Source organism: Chaetodon auriga, chromosome 17 (assembly GCF_051107435.1).
Source record: "Chaetodon auriga isolate fChaAug3 chromosome 17, fChaAug3.hap1, whole genome shotgun sequence".
NCBI classification, from domain to species: domain Eukaryota; kingdom Metazoa; phylum Chordata; class Actinopteri; order Chaetodontiformes; family Chaetodontidae; genus Chaetodon; species Chaetodon auriga.
Window position 1 is genome coordinate 18,225,674 of NC_135090.1, and position 20,774 is coordinate 18,246,447.

At 46.0% G+C, this 20,774-nt stretch overlaps 1 protein-coding gene across 2 annotated transcripts in view; it reads left to right on the top strand.

Moving 5' to 3' along the window:
• ext1c (exostoses (multiple) 1c) overlaps positions 1 to 20,774 on the top strand; it is a 79,350-nt gene that overhangs the window by 480 nt on the left and 58,096 nt on the right. The window contains exons 1-2 of one of the 2 annotated variants that reach the window (XM_076754962.1): positions 83 to 800; positions 11,164 to 12,579. In XM_076754962.1, coding sequence (XP_076611077.1) covers positions 11,633 to 12,579 — 947 coding nt within the window. In that variant the 5' untranslated portion in view covers positions 83 to 800; positions 11,164 to 11,632. Of the gene's footprint in view, positions 1 to 82; positions 801 to 11,163; positions 12,580 to 20,774 lie in introns of those variants that run through there. The other variant, XM_076754961.1, reaches the window with a different exon arrangement.

A 20,774-nucleotide genomic window follows, 5' to 3' on the forward strand; every position in this document is an offset into this window, starting at 1 on the left:
TGTAAAATGAGGATCTTGTCCCTGTAAAGTGCGTTTTTCCACCTGAGGGCAGCCTGAACTGCTCTCGGCTCCTGATGTAACCCACATTGTTGGCGCGGCGCTCAGCAGCGCACCTTTGTCACTCACGCTGCTCCGATGTTGAGATTGGGATCACAAGTGTTGAAAGCGGCCCTCACGATCAGACAAAAACAAAGCTAAACTCGAGGACCTTTAGCTGCACTGTATCGACTGAACAGAGATGAAACACCGGCAGGGGGGTCACTGTGAGATGAACTCACTGTAAGTGCAACAGGGGCGCTTTAATTCGTCTTTGGAGCCTTGAGCCCGTTTGACAGACACAGCCTGTTTCAGTGGATGTGTGGGGCTGTCGGAGCAGCAGGCAGTGATGATGTGAGAGCTGCATGCTGGAGAAGAAAGGAGAACCGGCGAGTGAGAGATCTTTAGAAATTTGGAGGACAGACGCGAGGGGGCGGCGGGACACTCCGCCTCAGATTATTTTTACGGACGCGCCCGGACGGTGCGTATGTTTGCGCTATGCCAGCTTGGTAACTTAATCATATCGGAGGGCCCGTAAACCGAGAGCGGGGTCGCCCCCCGAGAAGAAGTTGGTGTTTTGAGCCTCTCCAGCTGGTGCCGTCGGCGGACTGAGCCGTAGAAGCGCCGCCGTAGCAGGACGCTCAACAGTTCAGTGCTGTGCTGATTCCGCTCCAGGGGGACTGGAGAGTCTGAAGCTCCCAGCTCAGAACTGGATCAACCTGCTGCCGCCACCTGCAAAGGATCTCAGTATCATTTTGTGACAGGTAGGCTGAATAGGTGGCATGTTTTGACGGAGAGACCGCCGCACGGTAGACTAAGTAGCTTTCAAATACTGTAGCTGTGTGACAGTATGAGTGATGCATTTGTGGACCTTAGTGATTAACTGTAATTCTAAGGCTATTCTAGATAACTGCGCTTTCTCTGGGTCGTGTCTAAGCCTTACACAAACTCTGCGAGCTTTGGGGAAATCTTCAGCACACGTTGGGATCCTTTGGCGGATGATCTGCTTCTCTCACTGGACAGATGGGCTGCGGGTTGCACATTTCTCCGCCACCAGCCAAGAATATTAAATAATGTTGCCACTAGCTCAGCTGTCATACTGTGTCTGAGTGCAAAATACTGGGAGGTGAGATCAGAGCCACTTTAATCTGAAAGTGCACTGAATGTGAAGTCTTAATATACTTTGCAGAGGCATATACTGATGAAGATAGTGAACAGAAGACGGTGACAGTACAACAGTGGACTATACATATCTTAGAATATGACCCCCTCTGAAAAGTGCTCAGTCAGGCAGCATAACAAAATTAGATCCAGTTCTGATAATATAAAGTATCCCTTCAGAGCTGTAAGGAATTTCCATTTACTTGAAAGCTGTTTTGCTTCCAAAGCCTGTCTAACACCTTCGTTTCATATTAAAAAGAAATGCACCACAGGGCTGTGTCTTATTGATGCAGTCCAAATAAGAAAGTGCTTTGTTCTGGCTTCTGATTGTCTTGGATGGCTCTCTTGCATTCGAGATATAGTGGCTAATAGCTCAGGAAAGAGGAGAGAATTACCTGCTCTCACATCCTTCTAAGTGCTCCATGTATTAATGAATCCCAAAGAAACAAACAAGGCCGCCCGAGTTCATTGCAGCAATTAATTACAACTCTGTGGTTATTTTTTTGAAGAAAAATGATGGTGACTTCAGTGGTCCCCAGTAAAGTGCTGTCATTATCACAGATCCACAGAAAAGGCTCTCTGGGGGAGGGTGGATCCTGATGGCGAGCTGTATATGGATTTCATCTGATTTATGAGATGACTTTATTGTAATGCCAACCCCCTCGTCTTAATGAGATTCTGCATTCATGACGGTTCTGTAATACCCTCCCTGGTGATTAAGAGAAGCTCAAATCTTGTCTTGTAAAAGCATTGGCCAATACAGACAATGTTCATGTTCCAGAGGTGGTGGTATTTCCATAATCAAGGCATTCATCAGAGGGGTTGTGATTATCCCTGCAACCTCTAAGAGCTATTAACCCTGATGGGTCACTGCGCATGATGAACATGCATTCTCACGCACAGTTTACCGAGCTTGTGTAAAAATATGTAATAGGAATGAAGTTGTAGAGTAAAGGACGCCATTAGTGTTATGCATAATACATTCGAAGGGAGGAAAAGCTTTGAAATCAGTTTATTCTCTGCATTATTATTCTGCAAAGACATAATCTCAGATGTCAGGGACACTCCACTAATTGAACCCCCGTCTGGAACGTGCCTCGTCTTCCTTATCCCAGGGTCAGATCGTATATCATCCCGGCGTTGTCAAGGTCAGGTTGCTCATGGGTGGATCTGATCAGAGTTGTGCGATAGGAACGGCTCCAGGCCGAAGCTGCACAGATAAGATGAGTTGCAGGTAGGATGCAGCGTGAGCCGGACCGGTTAATAAGGCAGATGGATTTCACTACATGCCGTATCTGCTGTGTGTGTTGTCAGGTGCGCAGCCAGGTGCTTTGAACACAGAGCGGTGCGCTTGCTGTAGTGTATCGGCGTCCTCAGTGAGCTTTTCCGCTGTATGTGCTGGAGCCGTGTGCCAGCGTTACCTGTGATCTGGCTCTGTGTCTGATGCAGCCTGATCCGTGCGTTCTCTATCCCCGTTTGCTCAGACTGTAAACAGCTTTGCCAAATTCAGAGCGCGAGCTTGAACCTCCTAATAACTGTTCCTACCCATCTTGTTCATTCTGTTAATTAGCCCTTGTGGCGTTGGAGTGCAGCATATTGTTGAGACATAATTAATCAACCCGGCTTGTAATTATGCTGGATTTGGAATGCGAACGCGGTTGGGAGGCTGGTTGCGTTGCAGGGCGTTCAGCTTGAGGTAAACATCTTATTAACCGTGTCAGAGTCCTTCTGCCCACGTGGAGCAAATACGGTTTTATTAAGGTTTAGAAGAACGTGCTGTTATCCATTTCAGAAAAATTGCCTTGTAAAAGAACCTTGATTAAGTTTGTGGTCATTATGGTTCAGAAGTGGTCGAGCTAATGGAAAAATACCCAGGTAGCTGCGAGCAAGAGAGATTATTTTCTAAGAAGCCATTTGTTCGGCTTAGACCAAAATGCACTAATACGTGTGGGTCTGCTTATATATGCATATTGTGCGTGGGAGTGTAAAAAGCACCTCGATTTCAAAGGGCAACTTGTAGGAGAGGACAGAAAATAGAACATGGATCACATCCCGGTTGTAAGCCTTTAATGCAGGTCTGTCAGGGGAGGCAGCCCCTATTTTCTTTACCGCAGCAGGTTTTCTTTGGCTCACCACAGACTGACTGATACGAGTACACACAGAGCTCACACACTCAGCGGCTCCTGCTCACGTTGTGCACAGTCAGAGGGAGATAGAAACGCACCCACGCTATGATGCAGCCCATTCACATCCACGAAAACACACACATTTAATGAGCACAAGAATTCCTGGCCAGAGCAACCCCTCTGCTCACTGCAACAAAGAGGCAGACACTAACACAGCGGCTCCCGAACCATTCCCCCAAGGGGCCACAAGATAGATTTGAAGGGTCATGACATGACAAACAAGGTAGGAAAGCAGGAAAGTTCAAAAGTTTGGAATCGGCTGCCACAAAAGCTTGATTTGGTGCGGTCAGATGGCTGAGAGGACTGCTCTGTATTCTTGAATGGTCTTTCGTGCTTTTAGGTTGTAGAGAGTCTTTACAAATGGATGTTATTTTGTATGAAGGTTTTGTACTGAGAACAAAATGCTGTACGGTGCTTCGACCAGACTGAAAACTGAAAGAGCGGAAAGAGACAAAGACACCTCTGAGCAGCAGTTAAATGAGAATATAAGATGTTGTAAAAGAAACTGGAAGCGTAGCATCAAAATCTGCAGGCTTGACTCGGAGCAGGCTCCCGTTTCACGTGCACAGTAACAAGCTGGAATCAACAGACGTGCTGCTTCAGGAAAAGTGTTCTTACAACTTCACAATAGAAACAGACGGTTAGTCCGGGGTTGGAATATCAGCCGAACACACGATGGACTGACAAATCGCAGTTTAAACCTACTCAGTCTAACCACTGAGTGGACTGCAGAGGGCCCAAAGAAAAACAGGTTCCCAAAATATTCGGTCCAGTTGCGCCGTTGTGGTTGAATAATGATGTCGAGTCATTCACGCTTTTCTGGGCTGGAAGACAAACTTAAACTCGAATGGTGTTTGGAGGGAAAAACGGTTACGGCGGTATTCTCCCCTGTCGCGCAAACAGTGGGGACGTCGACTAAATGGATTTTTTCATCACTTAACGATCCTTCTTTTGGGGCCAAAACTATTTCAAATGTAAATCACACATTTGGTGTCTGAGTTACACTAAAATAGCTGTTATTGAAGGGAAGAAGAAAACAACGGGTGATTCCAGACTTTTGAAGCGTAATGCATGTTCGCTTTTTCTTTGTGGTGTATGTAACTTCATATCTTCAGACCTTTAAAGTTATTATGCGGAATAATTTCATGAAATCATGCCCCGTTTTCTAATCCTACCTCAACAGAGCAGACTCACCGGAATCAATTGCAGGATGCAATCCAGCGTAATTTTATTATCATAACAGCTACACAACTTACTGTCCACCTGACTCCGAGCTGCATTCAGTTACTGCTAATCCAAAGCCAACATATCCTGCTGCTGCTGCTCCACATTAACCTTTTGACTCCTTGACTTTTATTTGAATCAACAGTTGTCTTTTCCTGCAGATTGGGTTTAATTTTTGCGAGGGAGTAATGGAGCAGGAAGCAGCAGCCGCAGTGAGCAGCTGCTGTGATCCCGGTTGTTCGTGTTTGGATGAAAAAAAGGCAGATTCTGACTGACTTCTCTATTAAAACAATTTGAATTTGTTTGGCTGCACTGTAAACAGATATTATATTTCTGACAAAGTAGCAGCTCAAGGAGATTTAATCTTTAATTTTGGGCCCTTGGTGTTATCGTTATAACTGGTGGTGTCAACAAAACAACCAGGACGGAAATCTAAATTTAAAACGCCTCCGTTCGGCGACATGTGCAACCTGTGCTGAGGGGTCACACGTAGACATTTCAAGGGGTCACGAGCGAAGACGATTTGGAACCACTGAAATAACACAAACAACGCCGTGCGGCTATCTGGTCCCGTAATGACAGAGTCCGGGCTTTAATTTTAGCTCCGCCGAGCCTTTCACCTCACCACAAGATTTCTGTTTTCTCCAGAACGCTTCATTTTGCTGAACTAATATGTCGCCAGCCATAGGCCAGCAAAAACACACATGCCAGATGTGTGCTTAAGTATAGTTTGACACACACTCAGACGCACACGGCCACAAAAAGCCGCTGAAAGGGCTGCTGCCGCTGAACGCTGCAGTTTGTACAGTGCAATCATCCAGGATTTATGTCAGTGTACGGAAGGCTTCCATCCTTCAGGTGGACTGTCTTTACAAGCTAACCATATCATTTGGGAAGCAATGGAGATCTCATTTTGCCAGGCATTTGGCCCATCCAGTGCCAATTTACAACCTGCTCTATGTCACTACCCAAATCATTTCAGACATAATAATGCTGCTGCTGATTCTCTTACTCTGGCAGCGACTCCACTACCCGGAGAATGACGGTAATGGTGGTGGATTTCATTTTGAGCGTTTACAATGTCAGTTGTGCTCCGCGCTGCTGCCGCGGCCAGAAAACAGCAAATTGAACAAATAAGGGGGGAGCCAATCTATCCCTGAAATCTCTCTATAAAAATATCCCATTTGGTGGAAGAAGAGCACAAATTGACAAATGCTGAATTTCTTGCAGAAGGCCATCATCGGTGACATCCATTTCAGAGCACGTCGGTTTTCATTTTCTATCAAAGCCTGCATAACCGCAGCTGAATGAGCTGCTGTGTAAACACAATTCAAGGGAGACAGATGGGATGACAACTTTCAGCTCTGTTCCCCTGAATGACTTCATAGTGTAGTTCAGCGGCAGGTAGAAGCAGTCGGGGGAAGCCCTGAGGGCCCCCAGAGAGCGAGAGATCCAGGGCAGGAAGTGGAGGGATTGGGTCCGGCTGTCACCCATGAATTATTGATCATTAAGTCCCTCTCCCCCTTGTAATTCCGTCCTTCCATGCTGCTTTAATGTCCTTCATCCTCACCTTGTGTCTCCCTTGACTTGTTCCTTTCCTGTCCTTTTAAAATACTGAACTTGTCCTCCAAATTACATTCAACAGGGAGTCCAGCTTCAGGTTCAGCTCGTTAAAGCTGTAACCCTCAACCCGCGATCAAAGGTGGAATCAGCAGGTTGTATCTGTGACTTTAGCTCAAGGCACAACAAAGTTGGTTAAGCCACCGAATGTTTCACCAGTCGAATCCTTTCTACGTGATTGGGAACGCAGGGGGAAATGTTCGGTCGGCGTGAGCGGTAGCTCAATGCAGCTCTGGTACAGCAGTAGGAGAGGGAGCAGGAAACGGCGAGGCTGAGATCGGTGGGAAAAATTAAAACAGTAAGTCTGGATGACGTGCAGCGTTTTCCCGTGAGTCCCTCGCGTGTGAAGACTTGAATGCATCATGGGAATGGCGGAGTCTGCCACTAAAGCAGAAAGAGCTAATTATGGATTGTAAATACATAATGCCAGTGCTAAAAAAAAATGGGTTTACTTTCATGAAAATCTTGCAGAACTTAAAATCCGAGCATGTTCCTCAACACTGTGTGACTTTAGAGAGGTGAGCTGAGAGGTGCTGTCTTTGCAGGATACGGCCCATTGTAAAGAAAAGCTTGTTTTGCTCTGCTCTGATGATACCTGATCCACCTGCCGCTGTGTTTCCACTGGTTTTAATGCAGTGCGTATTATTAGATTTTTTTCCCTCTTTGCAGTGTTGACACAATTTGCTCGGTACACTCTAAATGAACCTTCGTAGATGCTTCTTTGCACTCGAGGCGAGCGGATGATCAAAGAACTGTTGGCCTTGCAGAGTGTGTTCCTCGTGTGTGTGATTTTGTGTTGTGTTGTGTACCCCTTGCTTCAGCCCGCCTCCCGCAGCCCCCTTTTGTGGACAAAGCAGGAATAATTGAAAAAGGAAAACAGCGGAAAAATTGGTATTGTTTCTGCGTGAGACCCTCTAGTCAGCTTAGGTAGGGTAGTGAAAGGCGAAGGTAGCGATGATGGAAGGCAGGAAGTGAAGGAAGACGGGGTCGATGGGAAACAAATGATGAAAGGTGGAAATGTAGGGCCCTGAATCCTGCTCTCACCTTTCCTTGAACCCTGTCCTTCCACCTTCAGGCACCTCTATTCAATGAGCCTTGTGGCTTTTTCCAGTGCGAGTCACCCAACCATAATGATCCATCATTGATCCATGACAGAGGGACTTCTCTCACCACTTAAAGCCACTTAGGTGTGTGTGCATGCGCGCATTCATACGTGTGTGTGTGTGTCTTCTTGCTGATGTGCTGTCAGGCCCGGTCAGGTCTGGGCAGGCCCCAGAGTTTCACTGGCTTACATTCATCATCGTGGCTCCTGGTTGACGGCCACACGCTGCTGTTGTGCGGTTCGTCCTTGCACACAAAAGCGGGATGGTAGGCAGCAACGTAGCCATCAACAGAGGCTCTCACACACCTGAGGCTGTCCGGCCTTAAGATGAGGGAATGGATTTTTCTGTGGTTAGTAATTTAAAAATGGGCAGATTCATGTGCTAATATCCTGTTCTGTTATCTTCAGTCATTGTGTTCAGTTCACATATTACCCTCCATCCTTCCTCTCAACCTGTAATACCGCATTGCCTCAGCGTTTTCTGCTCGTCTAGTAATTTTGAAATCAATTCAAATCCTCTGTGGTGCTATTATTTGTTAAGTTAAAAGAATAAAGGCTGTCGAGTGAAGCGCTTTTCAAAATGATCGGGTCTTGTTGTGAAATGGCACTTAAAGCATGGAAAGTCCCTTTGTTGATCGAGCAGTAGCAGAGAGACCTCAGTGCACTTAAATCAATGTAAATACCCTTAGCAGGCTGTTATTTTTGCAAAGGAGTGTCATGCAATGGCGTTAGATTAGATAAGGCGATGGAATAAATTCATCATGCCCATCATGATTACCGTCATCATAATGACACCCTCCATCACTTTCCTATTACACCTTCTTGCCATCGCTATCAATTATCCCCACAGCCACAAATCACCAGGACAGAGCTCGCAGATCCCTCACCAGAGTCCTGACGAAGATTGAGGTGTAATTGTGTGCGTTGGTGGCTGGGGATACAAAGCGCGGAAAAAATAAAGAAGGGGAAATCAATGCCTTAACTAAAGGAGCGAGTGAATTATTGATGAGGAGTATGTAATGGGATCCCAAGTGTCTATTTCTCCCCAACTTGGACGTCTTGCTGCTTGGGCTGCTGCAGTCGTACCGTCCAGAGGAGCGAAAACAAGGAAGGTGCCCACAAACATCCGCGGGCAGACTGGCTGGCCAGAGTTTGGCGGACGCTGACGGCCACGCAGAAAGGCGTCACCCTCTCAGACAGTTTGAATCACTTCGAGCTTTAATGCTAATGTTAATGCTCCTTTCATTTCCGGTGCCTCTGCTGCTTCTCATTACGGTAAAGTCATGAAAGTCCTTCAACCAGCAGTTGAAATCCGTTTTAATTCTGTCCAGATTCTGGTTTATTTTTTCTCAAATTTCATGTTTTCCTTTCAGATTTTTTTCTGTGTTTTTACAATTTAAGCGTGACATCGAGTGCCTCATAATGTGGTGGATGAATGAAATATCAACAATTCGTTAAGAGAGTCAAAATGTGATGAGTGTCAGTGAATCTGACGTGACACGACGCTGCACTGACGCCGCTCAAACTCTGATGGAGGCTGCTCTCACGTTCAGGCAGCTCTCATCCTCGTTCACAGTGTTTGACCAGAAACGGACGAAGCTTTTTAATTTTTTCTGACTGTCTGACTCCACGCATGGCACAAAGTCTTCACCGAGCTCGCGTCTTCCTGCTGCTGATGTGGTTGCACTTCTGAGAGTGATGAGCTGTTGCTAGCACACTGCCTCTCTCCCAGAGGACCTGTTCAACATGACTCTGTGTGTGTGTGTGTGTGTGTGTGTGTGTGTGTGTGTGTGTAGCATAGCAGCAGCATAGCTTCCTCTCTTCATTTGTCTTAGGCGCTGTGAAAAAACACATAATGGTCGGAAAAACACAGATTTTTATGAATTACATCCACATTTTGACGAATTTCCCGATACTCTGCGTTTTACAGCTGTTCCCATTTCTTCCATTAGTCGTCTGCATCGCGGAGGGCCGCACCACCTTTATCCACAATTCCTCCATCTATTGGTTTCACATCCAAAATGCTTCCTCGCTCTTACTTCTCAGCTGGTTTGGTGTTATGATTGTGTGTTCAGCACAGCTCACTCGTTTTTTTGTTTTTTTTTATGTGTTAGCAAAGAAAGCAGATCAGAGTGACATTTTAGAAAACCCCCTGTTGGAGAACAAGGCGCAGCTTGTGGTACACTGACAGTGTTGAATTTGATCACAACATTTGTCTGATTTCTGAATGAAAAGTGACAGCCCTATTGAATGTAAGCTTATCTGTACCGATTCATCTGAGTTTTTTGATTAAACTGGATTGTGAAACTGACATGAATGTGAAAGCAACATATTTAGATCTCTTGTTTCGCCCAACCGAGAGCTGGAAACCCAAATGTATTTAATCTGCAACACTTTCAAACACAGAAAATTCTCACATTTGAGAAGCTTGAATCAACACATTTGTCATTTTTTGCTGGATAAAGACTCTGAGTCATTTTCTGTGGACTGGCATTCTTTCAGCAACACTTGCACACACAAAAACATTCATAAAGACCCTTTTCTGCTCCTTATGCATACAGACTCTTAGCATATATATACACACATATATGGAAAACAGGTTGTTGCACGTTGGTCAAGCTAAAAGCAACACCGTCTTTCTTAATTTCTCCGAAGCTGAGGTTTTCACTTCACATCATACTGTATATAAACACTGTACTCATGAGTAAAAGCAACTCAATTCACACACAACTCTTCATTTCCTCTTCGGGAAATCAGAGGTCGCATTGTTTATCCACGTCGCCAGTGCGCCGTTTGTTTTATTGCAAGCAGAGAAGGCAGGCATCACTTCTGCTTGGCTGGAGAAGAGGCAGAACTGGGGAATGTGAATGAGAGGTAGAGAGCGAGAGAGCGGCCAGGTGAGACCTGAAAGCTGCCTTTGTGTGGCAGCTGGCAGTACGAACACTGCCCTTCACTGTGCTCTCCACACACACACACACACACACACACACACACACACACACACACACACACTCAAGTGAACTGTACATGTTGGGGAGTTAAGGGGGGATGTTTGGCAAAAATATGAGGCTGAAAAACCGTTGCAAGTTTGCAAATATAACAAAAAAAAAAAGCCTTCACTCAGTCTCTCCAAGGTGAGGGGATGTTTCAGAGCCATAAAGTGTCTCTGTTTTCCTTCTGCGTTTCCAAATCTCCATTTCAGATGCTAAACGCTCTCTTATTTTCTCCTCCACTTCACCTCAACTGTATCTGGCTCAGCTCAACTGGAGCTTGAAGAGCATGATAATATCTAGTCCCGTCTGCCGCTCTCCGCGTTTAACATACTCTCGGAAAAGGCTGCTCCAGAAGTCTGTGCACATCGCAGCTCACACGGGCCCGTAAATATCCATCTCTTTCGCAGGAGTAGATGGAGTGAAGGTTCATGAAGAGATGGCTTTGATGTGTGGCTAAAGGGCTGGACGCCTTTTTGAGAGTGCACTGAGTTGCACTTTTCTCAATTTTCTCTTCATGAGCTCGATCTGAAGAGGGATTTTGACAGTTTAAAATCCTCTGCTGCCTGTGAAGCGTTGCCCAATGGTGCCACTTAATAGACATTTGATTATATATGTGTTTTCTGTGTATTAGATGTGATCGGTGCTGCAGGATACATACGTCTGCCCAAAATGAAAAGGAAATGAAAGCTTCTCCCCGCTGGACTATCAAAAGCGTTGGCTATGACATCTCTGGAGACAGCCGTTTCACGACTAAATCACAGAGTGTGTCTCCGTGTTGGTTTCAGACCGGCAGCTCCGTCTGTGTACTGATCTGTATTCTTGTTTGTTTACTTCTCCCCAGGAGGGGCCCTGCAGACAGGAGTCGCGCCAGGCACCATGAGGCAGCAAGCTTGGCCTGAGAGAGCGGAGAAATCACCCTTCATCACTCTCAACCGGGCTGGGCAGCAGAAGAAATGCACAGAGAAGAAGCAGCGGCAGCAGCGGCAGCAGCAGCAGCGCACACCACAGCCGAGACAGGCTAATACACACATCTGAGCGTACAGCGGAGAGCAAATGGGGAAGGCAGAACGAGACTGAGAGAGGGGAGTCAGTAACTCAGATTGCGTCATCCTAAATGGCAGAGTGGACTGGGCCACACTCAGAGGCAGTGATGTCCTTGTTAACACATTGTCCTCCATTAGAAGCTCCTTGTTAGAACTCACAAATCAGTCCCCCGCCCCTGTGAGGCTACAGAGCTGAGGGGCAGAGGAGAGGAAAAACAGAGGACGAGAGAGAGACAGAGCAGAAGAAAGAGACTGTGACGGGCCCCCATGCAGGCGCGTAAGAAGTATGTTCTGCTGGGCTTGTGTGCGTGCTGCTGGCTGGTCCTCTTTTACTGGGGTGGAGGAGTCCAGCTACGTCTGCTCCGGCTGCTGACGCGGCAGCGGGGTGAAGTGGTGCGCCCCTGGCCCAACTGGACCGACCGGGCCTTCCTGCCCCGCTATGCCCACCTGGATGAGCTCCAGACGGACCCCGGGACGGCCGAGTCGCCCCGCCAGCGCCGTCAGGCCTGGTCCGCTATTTATAAGGACAGTCGCTGCCGCATGGAGACCTGTTTTGACTTCTCGCGGTGTCGCCGTAGAGGGAGGGAAGGGTTCAGGGTGTATATATATCCATCGGAGAAAAACGACCGCGTGTCGGAAAGCTACAGGAAGATCCTGACGTCCATAGGTGAGTCAAGGTACTACACGTCCGACCCCCGTGAAGCGTGTCTCTTCGTGCTCGGGATCGACACCTTGGACCGGGACCAGCTGTCAGGACAGTTCGTGCCCAATGTGGATGAGCGCATCCGTGGCTATCCGCTGTGGAATGACGGGCGGAACCACCTGATCTTCAACCTGTACTCAGGCACCTGGCCTAACTACACAGAGGACCTGGGCTTCAATATCGGCCAGGCCATCTTAGCCAAAGCCAGCCTCAATACAGAACATTTCAGGCCAGGCTTTGACGTCTCCATCCCGCTGTTCTCAAAGGATCACCCGCAGAAGGGTGGAGAGCGGGGCTGGCTGGTGAGGAACACCATACCGCCTCGGAGAAAGTACCTGCTGATGTTCAAAGGGAAGCGTTATCTGACGGGCATCGGCTCAGACACCAGAAACGCACTTCATCACATCCACAACGGGAAGGACATCGTGTCGCTGACGACCTGCCGCCACGGGAAGGACTGGGAGAAGCACAAAGACGCCCGCTGCGACCATGACAACCTGGAATATGAGAGGTAAGACAGGGGTCAACGTGGCCAGCGGGGAGCGCGGTAATGAGGCGATGTTAAAACGAGAGGCGAGGTGTGAGTCCGTGTGCTGCTGAACAGGGATTTACAGGAAACAGAGTGGAAATGCACAGTGGTGCTGTTCCGCTCGCCTTCTTATTTGAACTTTACATGCAGTTTTATTGGTCTTTCAGATGTCACCGATTTTCTACAAGCAGCTTCAGTGGCAGCTTCTGGGTCCCACTGGTTATTTCTGTCTCTCCTTTATGGCTGCACAATTTTTGACTATTTCGGTTTATGATGTTTGGCAGTTGTTTTGGAGATCAAGGACTTAAGACGCAGACTCAGGTCTCTGGAAATTTCGATTCACGTCACTGTTTGCAGCAAGTCTCTCATTCTTGTGTGTTCGCTGTTAAAAGTACAGTCAAACAGTGGTTGTGATGGACTCAACCGGTAATAAATGACCGTGAGCTCCTCTATTATTCAGAGTGATAAACAAATAAGAGCATTCAACAAAATTGTGAAAGAAAGCAAGCGCACATCCATTTATTTCTGTTTTGCAGTTGGGTGTTCAAGACAAACAAAGAAACATAGCTACAGCTAATTAATTACAGCTGAAACTAAACTGTGTAATGAGCCAAAGCAAAGGTCACCACAAAGAATGGGCTCGTGAAATCCCTGATTTGCTCAGCGAATAAACCGCTGCTGGGTGGAAGGTGTAAATGATTATTATTTTCTTAATCAGTCCGTCCATTTTTCATAAAGGTTTTCTCGCTGTTGTTGTTGCATGGGAGATAAGCTTGCCATTTCCACGCTAATTTAAATGATATTGTGGACTTCGCAGATTAGATGGTGGGTGGAGTAGATACAAGACGTTGAGAAATTGGATTCCAGCAACATCTGCAGTGCTTGGAGAAATGATTTATCATTGAAACCAATTAATTTCAGCATGTGACCTTTTCTGGGGTTTGAAAACAGTTTGTACATGGGGATGTATGTGCTCCACAGGCCTTTTCACACAGCGGTTTTCAAGTATGCGAGCACCATTGTTGAGTTAATCAATGTTCGAGGAGACGCCCATCTGCCGACAATACACGTCGCAGCAGCAGCTTGGTAAACATGTCTCATCCTCCGAGTGCGTTTCCCCCACTGACTTATCGCTCAGACAGGGATTCAAAACCAGATGGAAATAGATGCACGTACTCAAAACACACAAGAGGAACTTTTTTGTAAAGATTGTCAATCATACGCTCTGGGATTTCATGTAAGAAGTAAGAAAGAGGAAAAACCTTTGTTGTTATCTCATTGCAGTTTTTTTGTTTGTTTTTTGCAAAAGCAGCGTGGCGTAAACTGCTGCGTCAGATATGCCGAGCGTTAAGCCGCCAAACTTAAAGACCCCTAATGTTGAGGGTGGAGGTCCGAGAAGCTGGCAGAGGAGATGAAGAAGGGCTACTGAAGTTTCGTCAGTCATTATCTTTTGTTACTCGATGCAGCAGTAATCACACAGTTGATATAGAGGACGTGCACCACCCGCTATCCCAGCCCCTCTGTTTCACTCCTTCTTGCTTAACTTACACTTTGCAATAAAAGTCTCTGAAGCTGAAGTGCTGACAGAGCTGCTCATTATAAAGTCTGAGCCTGTCCGTTCGCACACAGATACCAGGAGCAGGATAGTCTGATGGAGCAGAACATCCGTAGACAGGAGAAGATGGATTTCAGTGAAAGAGAGAATAAAGAAGGAATGAGAATAAGGAGTTAGAGCCACACCAAGCTGCCTGCTAAAATCTGTCTCCTCTACAGTGTGTGATGAATAGAACAAGACCGCGAAGCAAAATCTGGAAGAACTAACAACGCTGTCTTTATCCCATCATAAGACAAAGATCATTTAAGTCCAGGGGCAGTAATCCCTCGTCTGATTCATCCTACTGAGACAGAGACCATCAGCGAGCAGATTGGTTATCTCTATCCAGTATATACTTAAAGCCTCGGCCCGCGTCTGATTCTCCACTAAATTAGACGAAACAGTTTGGTATCTTGTGTTTTCCCTTACAAAGTTTTGCAGCCAGTCGTGTGTTGGCCAGTTAAGTTGAGTCAACCTTAGCCGATTATTCAACGGACGGAGAGAACTGAGCAATAACTTTAGCTTTCTCAACAAAATTGCTGTCAATGAACGGCTGAATCCGTTAGTTGCAGGTTTACATGTAGCTGATGGAATGTGACTGTACGAGCTGTCATGTTTTTCAGTGTCTGCATCAATGAAATGTTTCTCCTCTGTTGGACTAACCAAACTTTTCTGGCGTACGAGAAACCAACTGCTAAACTGCGGTTCAACTCTGAGCCCCTGAGAGGTGGAAGCTGTTTTAAGGTTGATATCGAATGAATGCTCAAAGCAAATATTTTTCAACTGTACAATAGGACTTTTCACTTCACCCCAACATCGGCGGTTAGGCGGCGGTTCTGATCCAGGCACGCTCCTCGCTGCTGTGGCCTGCGACGAGCTACCTTAGGCTTGTTTACATTGGGCCGGGCAGCAGAGGGATGGAGCTGTTCAAGACTGTATGAATGAGCTCATTTATTCCGCACAGCCCGCTACTCAGACACCCGGGTGGGCAGGGGGTGTGTGGGGGAGGATGGTGGGGGAGGTCCCGTGTGGTAATTTGTGGTAGGTTTGGATACGGCGAAGGCTCTGAGGTTGTAAGGGTGTGAATGGGGGAAGCAATGTGAGAGACAGCTGCCGTTTGTAAGAAAAACACAAAAAGCTGCATGATCCCCCCCCTCCCCTTTATATAAAGTCTCTTTCTCTGGAAACACAAGGCTTTTAGCCTTGGAGAGAGAGGTGTGAAGGAGGGGAAAGGAAGAAAGGGAAGATGAGGGATCCACCTCTCTCTCTCTGCATCCTTTGACTCTCCCTTTGGGGAGAGGAGAAGTGGATTTCAGAGGGGAGAGCGTGAGAGCCGTGGATCCAAATGAACGAAAGATAAAGAAACGAGGACAATAAACAAACTGCATGAGCGAGGTTTGTGTGTGAACACCAAGCCGGGGCCAGGTAGAGACGTCCCCTCGCCTCTCCATCTGTCTGCTGCTCTGACACGTTCTCCCCCTCTCTCTTATGTCTTCCCTTCAATCGTTTCTCACTCTTCTGTTTCCAAAAACTCCCGCACCTTAAAAACCAGTCTACTAATAATAATACGTGTGTGTGTGTGTTAAGCGAGCGCGTGGCTCTGTGTGTCTGACTGTCGCTGCTGTACAAGCGTGAGACTGTGTGTGTGTTTGTGAGACGGTGTCACGGTCAACGAGGCTCTTAGAAGGTGGCACCAGGTTAATGAGCGCATGCATCTGGTACACCGGCAGATTAGCCCGGAGGGACCTGGACAAGACGGCAGTCAGCAGACAAAGGGCACGAGGAGGAGGAGGAGGAGCAGGAAGTACAACGGAGGGGGACTCAGACAGATCAATAGACCGTCGTGACATCATCTTTCCGGCCCCCTCAACCCCCGTCTTCATGACTAAGAAAATTAATTAAGCTGTAAAGTGACTGAAATGATAGAATGGCTTAAATTGCACAGCAATAATAGAATTAAAATTGATGGCAAACATTCTTCTCTACCATTTCAGAGGAGGAGGACACAGCGACTCTGCAACTAATGATTGTTTTCATCAACACTTAACCTGCTGATAGTTTCTCCAATTCATCAATTCCTTGTTGGGTCTAAAAAAGACATTCAAAGACGTTCAGTTTACAAAACAAGAAAGGTGGCAAACCGTCACCGTGGAGAAGCAGATTACCTGATGAACGACTTCAACAATTCATCGATCGTCAAAATAGTCTCCAAATGATTTCCATTAATCATTTCAGCGCTCATTCATGGCAATGAAGCTACTCAGCTGACGCATTAGAGGTGACAAAGCATCCAGAAAGATGCTCCTCCGGCCAATCAAATAAGAGCGATTGCAGATTCCTGTAAGAGTACTTTGTGCTGAGAATATTATTATAGAGAGCTGTGCAGCGTTTTGGTGTCTGATAAGCCTTCAGACTCATGGATCCTTTACTTAAAACTGGCCCTCCTGGAATGTATTTATCTGATAACAACGTGCCCATACCTCTGCATCCCCTCACGTTTTTTTTTAATGAAGGTCTGTTTGCAGGCCGACTGGTCAGGGAGACATCGGCCCGCTAACGGCATGTCGTTGCACCTCATATGAATTAATGTCTGGCCATAACCCTTCACAGAGACTTCAGTCTGCCACTGCAGTGCCCAACACGTCACTGCTGAACAGCTGATGCCCACACGTGCCAGTTAAAATGAAGGGTTGGTTGCAGATAGTTTTGGTTTTATATGCCGAGGTTTTGATTTCCGCCTCGAGTCCGATGCCGTGGAGGAAAATGTCTTTGTGGTCCTCACAGCACTGAAAACAGCGGCGTCTGTTTTTCTAGAAGCAGCGTCCCTGTTACACTATGATCCACAGACCGAGCTGTCAACAGGTTTCATACAACATATTTCTTTGGTTGGAAAAAGCCCAAACACAAGCTGTTCACAGTGGGGTCTGTGGATTATCCTGAATCATCCCTGACAAAGACACCTATTCACCAAAACAAAACACTGTCCTCAAACCAGAACCCAGGGAGACGCACATTTACCCGTTTGGACTGACCGCTAGTGCAGGTTTAAAGTGCCTCACCGTGCCAGTCACTGCTAAAGTGTACAGACATCCTGCTGTCCTAAATATTTACTGTATGTGACATGTTTTGTTTTTGCTGAATAGTTGCATAACACACGTTTCTGAAGCAATAATAATATCTCCACGGTCGTTAGCGAAAATCCTTTTTAAAAAGCAGATTAAATTTAAATACATTTGCCCCTGCCATTTCTATTAATGTAATTTTAGTCTTTCAAAGTACAGAATGATTGGTAAATGGTACCCAAAAAATCCCATTAAAATCTGCCATAGGGAAAAAGAAATCTGAATAGGAACAGAAGGTGCCTGGAAATACTTTTCTGGTCTATTGAATTAGTGTGGAAGTTTGTGTGTGTGTGTGTGTGTGTGTGTGTGTGTGTGTGTGTGTGTGTGTGTGTGTGTGTGCATGGATTATGGATGATAGGAGAGAAAACAGAGCGAAGTAGCAAAGAGACAAGTTGGAGGTAGGACACAGTGGTACCCAAGGCAATGAGAGCAGCAAGACAGAAATGAAGAAAAGGAGAACGTCATGTGATAAAGATTACAAAAAAAAACGGGGGAAAGACAGAGGGATACCGCAGGCAAGTTAAGGAAAAAAGCGCGAATGAGACGGGGCAGGAAGGAGGGTGACAAAGTGGGAGAGAAAGACAGAGCAGAGAAAGAGGGAATTGGGAGAGAGGGGATACTTAAAGCAAGGGAGAAGCTGTGCTGCAGCCTAATGGCCTAGTTTCCCTCACTTTAGAGAATTCTCTAAGAAAGGGAAGAGAAACGTGCATTGTACAGTGAATGTAAATGAGCAGGAGTGTGAAAAACAGAGCGGGAGGAAGAAAGAGAGGGACGTTTAGGAGATACAAAAGGTGGAACACTAAGTTCTCAGGTTCCTTTCGGACCAGCTGAGAACCAAGTGTTTGTGAGGGGGGAGCCGACAGGGATGGACGCGACGGGAGGGAGAGATTGACGTGACGGGGAGGATGTGCAACGGCCAAACGCTCTACCTCTCTGTTTGTCTTAAATGGCTCCGGCCTGTTGCTTGAAACCGAAGGGTCATTATTCATGACCCTCCTTGAAGGAGCTCAAGGTTGTTGAAAGAGAAAGAGTGAGCAATCAGACTTTAAAACCTGGGTAGCAGCTCAGGATGAATGCAGCATACTAAGCAGACAAAACGCAACCGGAGGACTGCAAGAGAGAACTATTTTATTTTATATTGGCAAAAGTTAGAAGGAAATGCTTTGGAAATGCTCTCATGCATACGTAATGCGGACGGGAAATTTGCAGACTTCTATGCTGTAAACGCTGAACTGTAAAGGATTTCAACGCGGTGCGTGAAAACCGAATCAGCACCGTAAAAGGAAAACAGTGTCATTGTTATCTGCTGGGAAACATTAAAAAGGCCTCTCGTAGTCGCGTAGCTTCCACCTCCGTACAAGCACAGTTTAGATTAATACGTGGGTGTGTGCATGGACGGCTGTGTACGTGTGTGTCGGGGTCCGTAAACGCTATAGGAGAGTGTGCGATTTGAGATTTTGGTAAACCAAATAAGAGACGCTGCAGTCCACTGTAATTAGGGCCTGGGAAATTGTACCTCTGAAGATGCTGTGGTCTGAGTGTGTGTATGTGTGTGGTTTGTGTGGTCCGTCTCTGCTGTCTCTGTTTAGAATACTTGGAAAGGAGAGGCAGCCTTGTGATTCTCTGGCACTTGTTCACTCCATCCTCCGTTCTTTTTCCTCCTCTCCAGCTCGTATCTTTCTAATCCCACACATCAGTCTTCCTCCCTCACTGTGCTTCCGTGAAGTCTGGTCAAATATATTTATAAAGTCGCAGAGTGATTTAACAGGGCGGCAGAGGTTCACCCGGGGTCTGGAAAAGAACATGTTTTCTCACTAGCTTATGTAGCAGATTGATTTTAATTTTCTTTAAAGCTGCTATAATCAATGTTTTTGTATTAGCAGTGGATTAAATAACAGCACGGAGTCCAAAAGGGGTCGCTTGTAGTGATGAACGTGCAGGGGATCGTCCCCCGACTCAGCACTTCCCCTCAGCTCCAGAGCTTTTAACGTCTCATTGTTTGATTTTTTTACAGCCTGCAGTTTTTATGTGGTTAGCTCACTCTCATGGCTCTCATCAGTGTCGTTTCCAGCGGCAGCAACAAAATGCTCAGATTAATCCAACGCATGCTGCCTGCTGCAAGTTAGATGCTAGCTAATTAGCTAAGCCGTGCTCATTTACAATGGTGCCAAGGTGCAATACGGGTAGACACAACCCCTGTCATTAAAGAAAACTAGGTAGCAGCAAAGGAAGGATGCATGGCTAAAACGAGGTAAAATCAACCATGTTTAAAGGTCAGGGTGCAGGAATTAACAACGAGATCGCTAAATAAAGAAGAATAAAGCAAAAATGTTTGCAATTAATGAAATTAGCTAATATGTACACTTTATTTTTTATCTTGACCCTTTTGTACCACTTTTTTAAATACTTGCTGGCTTTAACGACTTAATTTCCCCAGTGTGGGATCAATAAAGTCCTATCTTATCTTATCTTATCTTATCTTATCTTATCTTATCTTAAACCTCAGAACTGTCCCAGTCGTATTAATGAGGCCAGCTTAAAGTTTTTTCCAAATAAGTGGGGCACAGTGACAGAAAGCAGAACTTCCTAATTCTCTCTGAATTTCTGGCACCTGCGAACGTTCCCAGAAAGCAGGGCTGAGCGTTAGACACGGAGCTTTTGTAAAAAAAAAAAAAAAAAAAGCTTTATAAATAAATAAAAACAAGCGCTGATTTCTCCTCATTTTGCCTGAGCAGGCAAGACAGTTTTTTGGTGAAGCAAACAATGGCGTGTCCCATAAGTATCTCCACTAATCGGTATTAATGCAGAGAGATATACTGCATCCAACGATCTGAGAGCGGAACTGGCTGCCTGCCCACAGATAGCATAAATAACCGTGGCGTGGTTGGTGGAGAGCAAAAAAGGTCTAAAGGGAGAGTAAATATTGGACTTACACTCTTCAGGTGGCTCTAAATCACTGCTAATGTTGCTCCACATATTTTGGATGTCTGAGAGGCATCTGACTGCCGATAAGCTCATCATATCCACAAAAACATCGAGTTTAAACAACAAATAAACTTGTTTTTCTGGTCGTCTTCTGTGTTTCTCATGCTACTATCTGGCATCTTATGAGAGAAAACCAATCATTGATTGTTGCTTTGATCCACGACCGAGTTACTAGTTGAAGTAGAACTTAAAAACAACCAGTTTTCATTGGTTTTACATCAATCACAGGTTAAATGTGGTCACAGGACTAAAGGGAATATAACTGAATGCATTTTTTAATGTTAAGCAACAGTGATGAACTTGATTTCAGAGTGAATTTGCATGAGTTTATAACATCCAGACCACAGTTTTATGTTGCCAAGCCATTTTGTTTATTCCTGCAAGATATCATAACACACACTCCTGACTATCCGACCGTCGTGAGTTCTGGTGGACAGATAATACTCACGCCAAGGAAATATTTGTTAGCTTTTGGG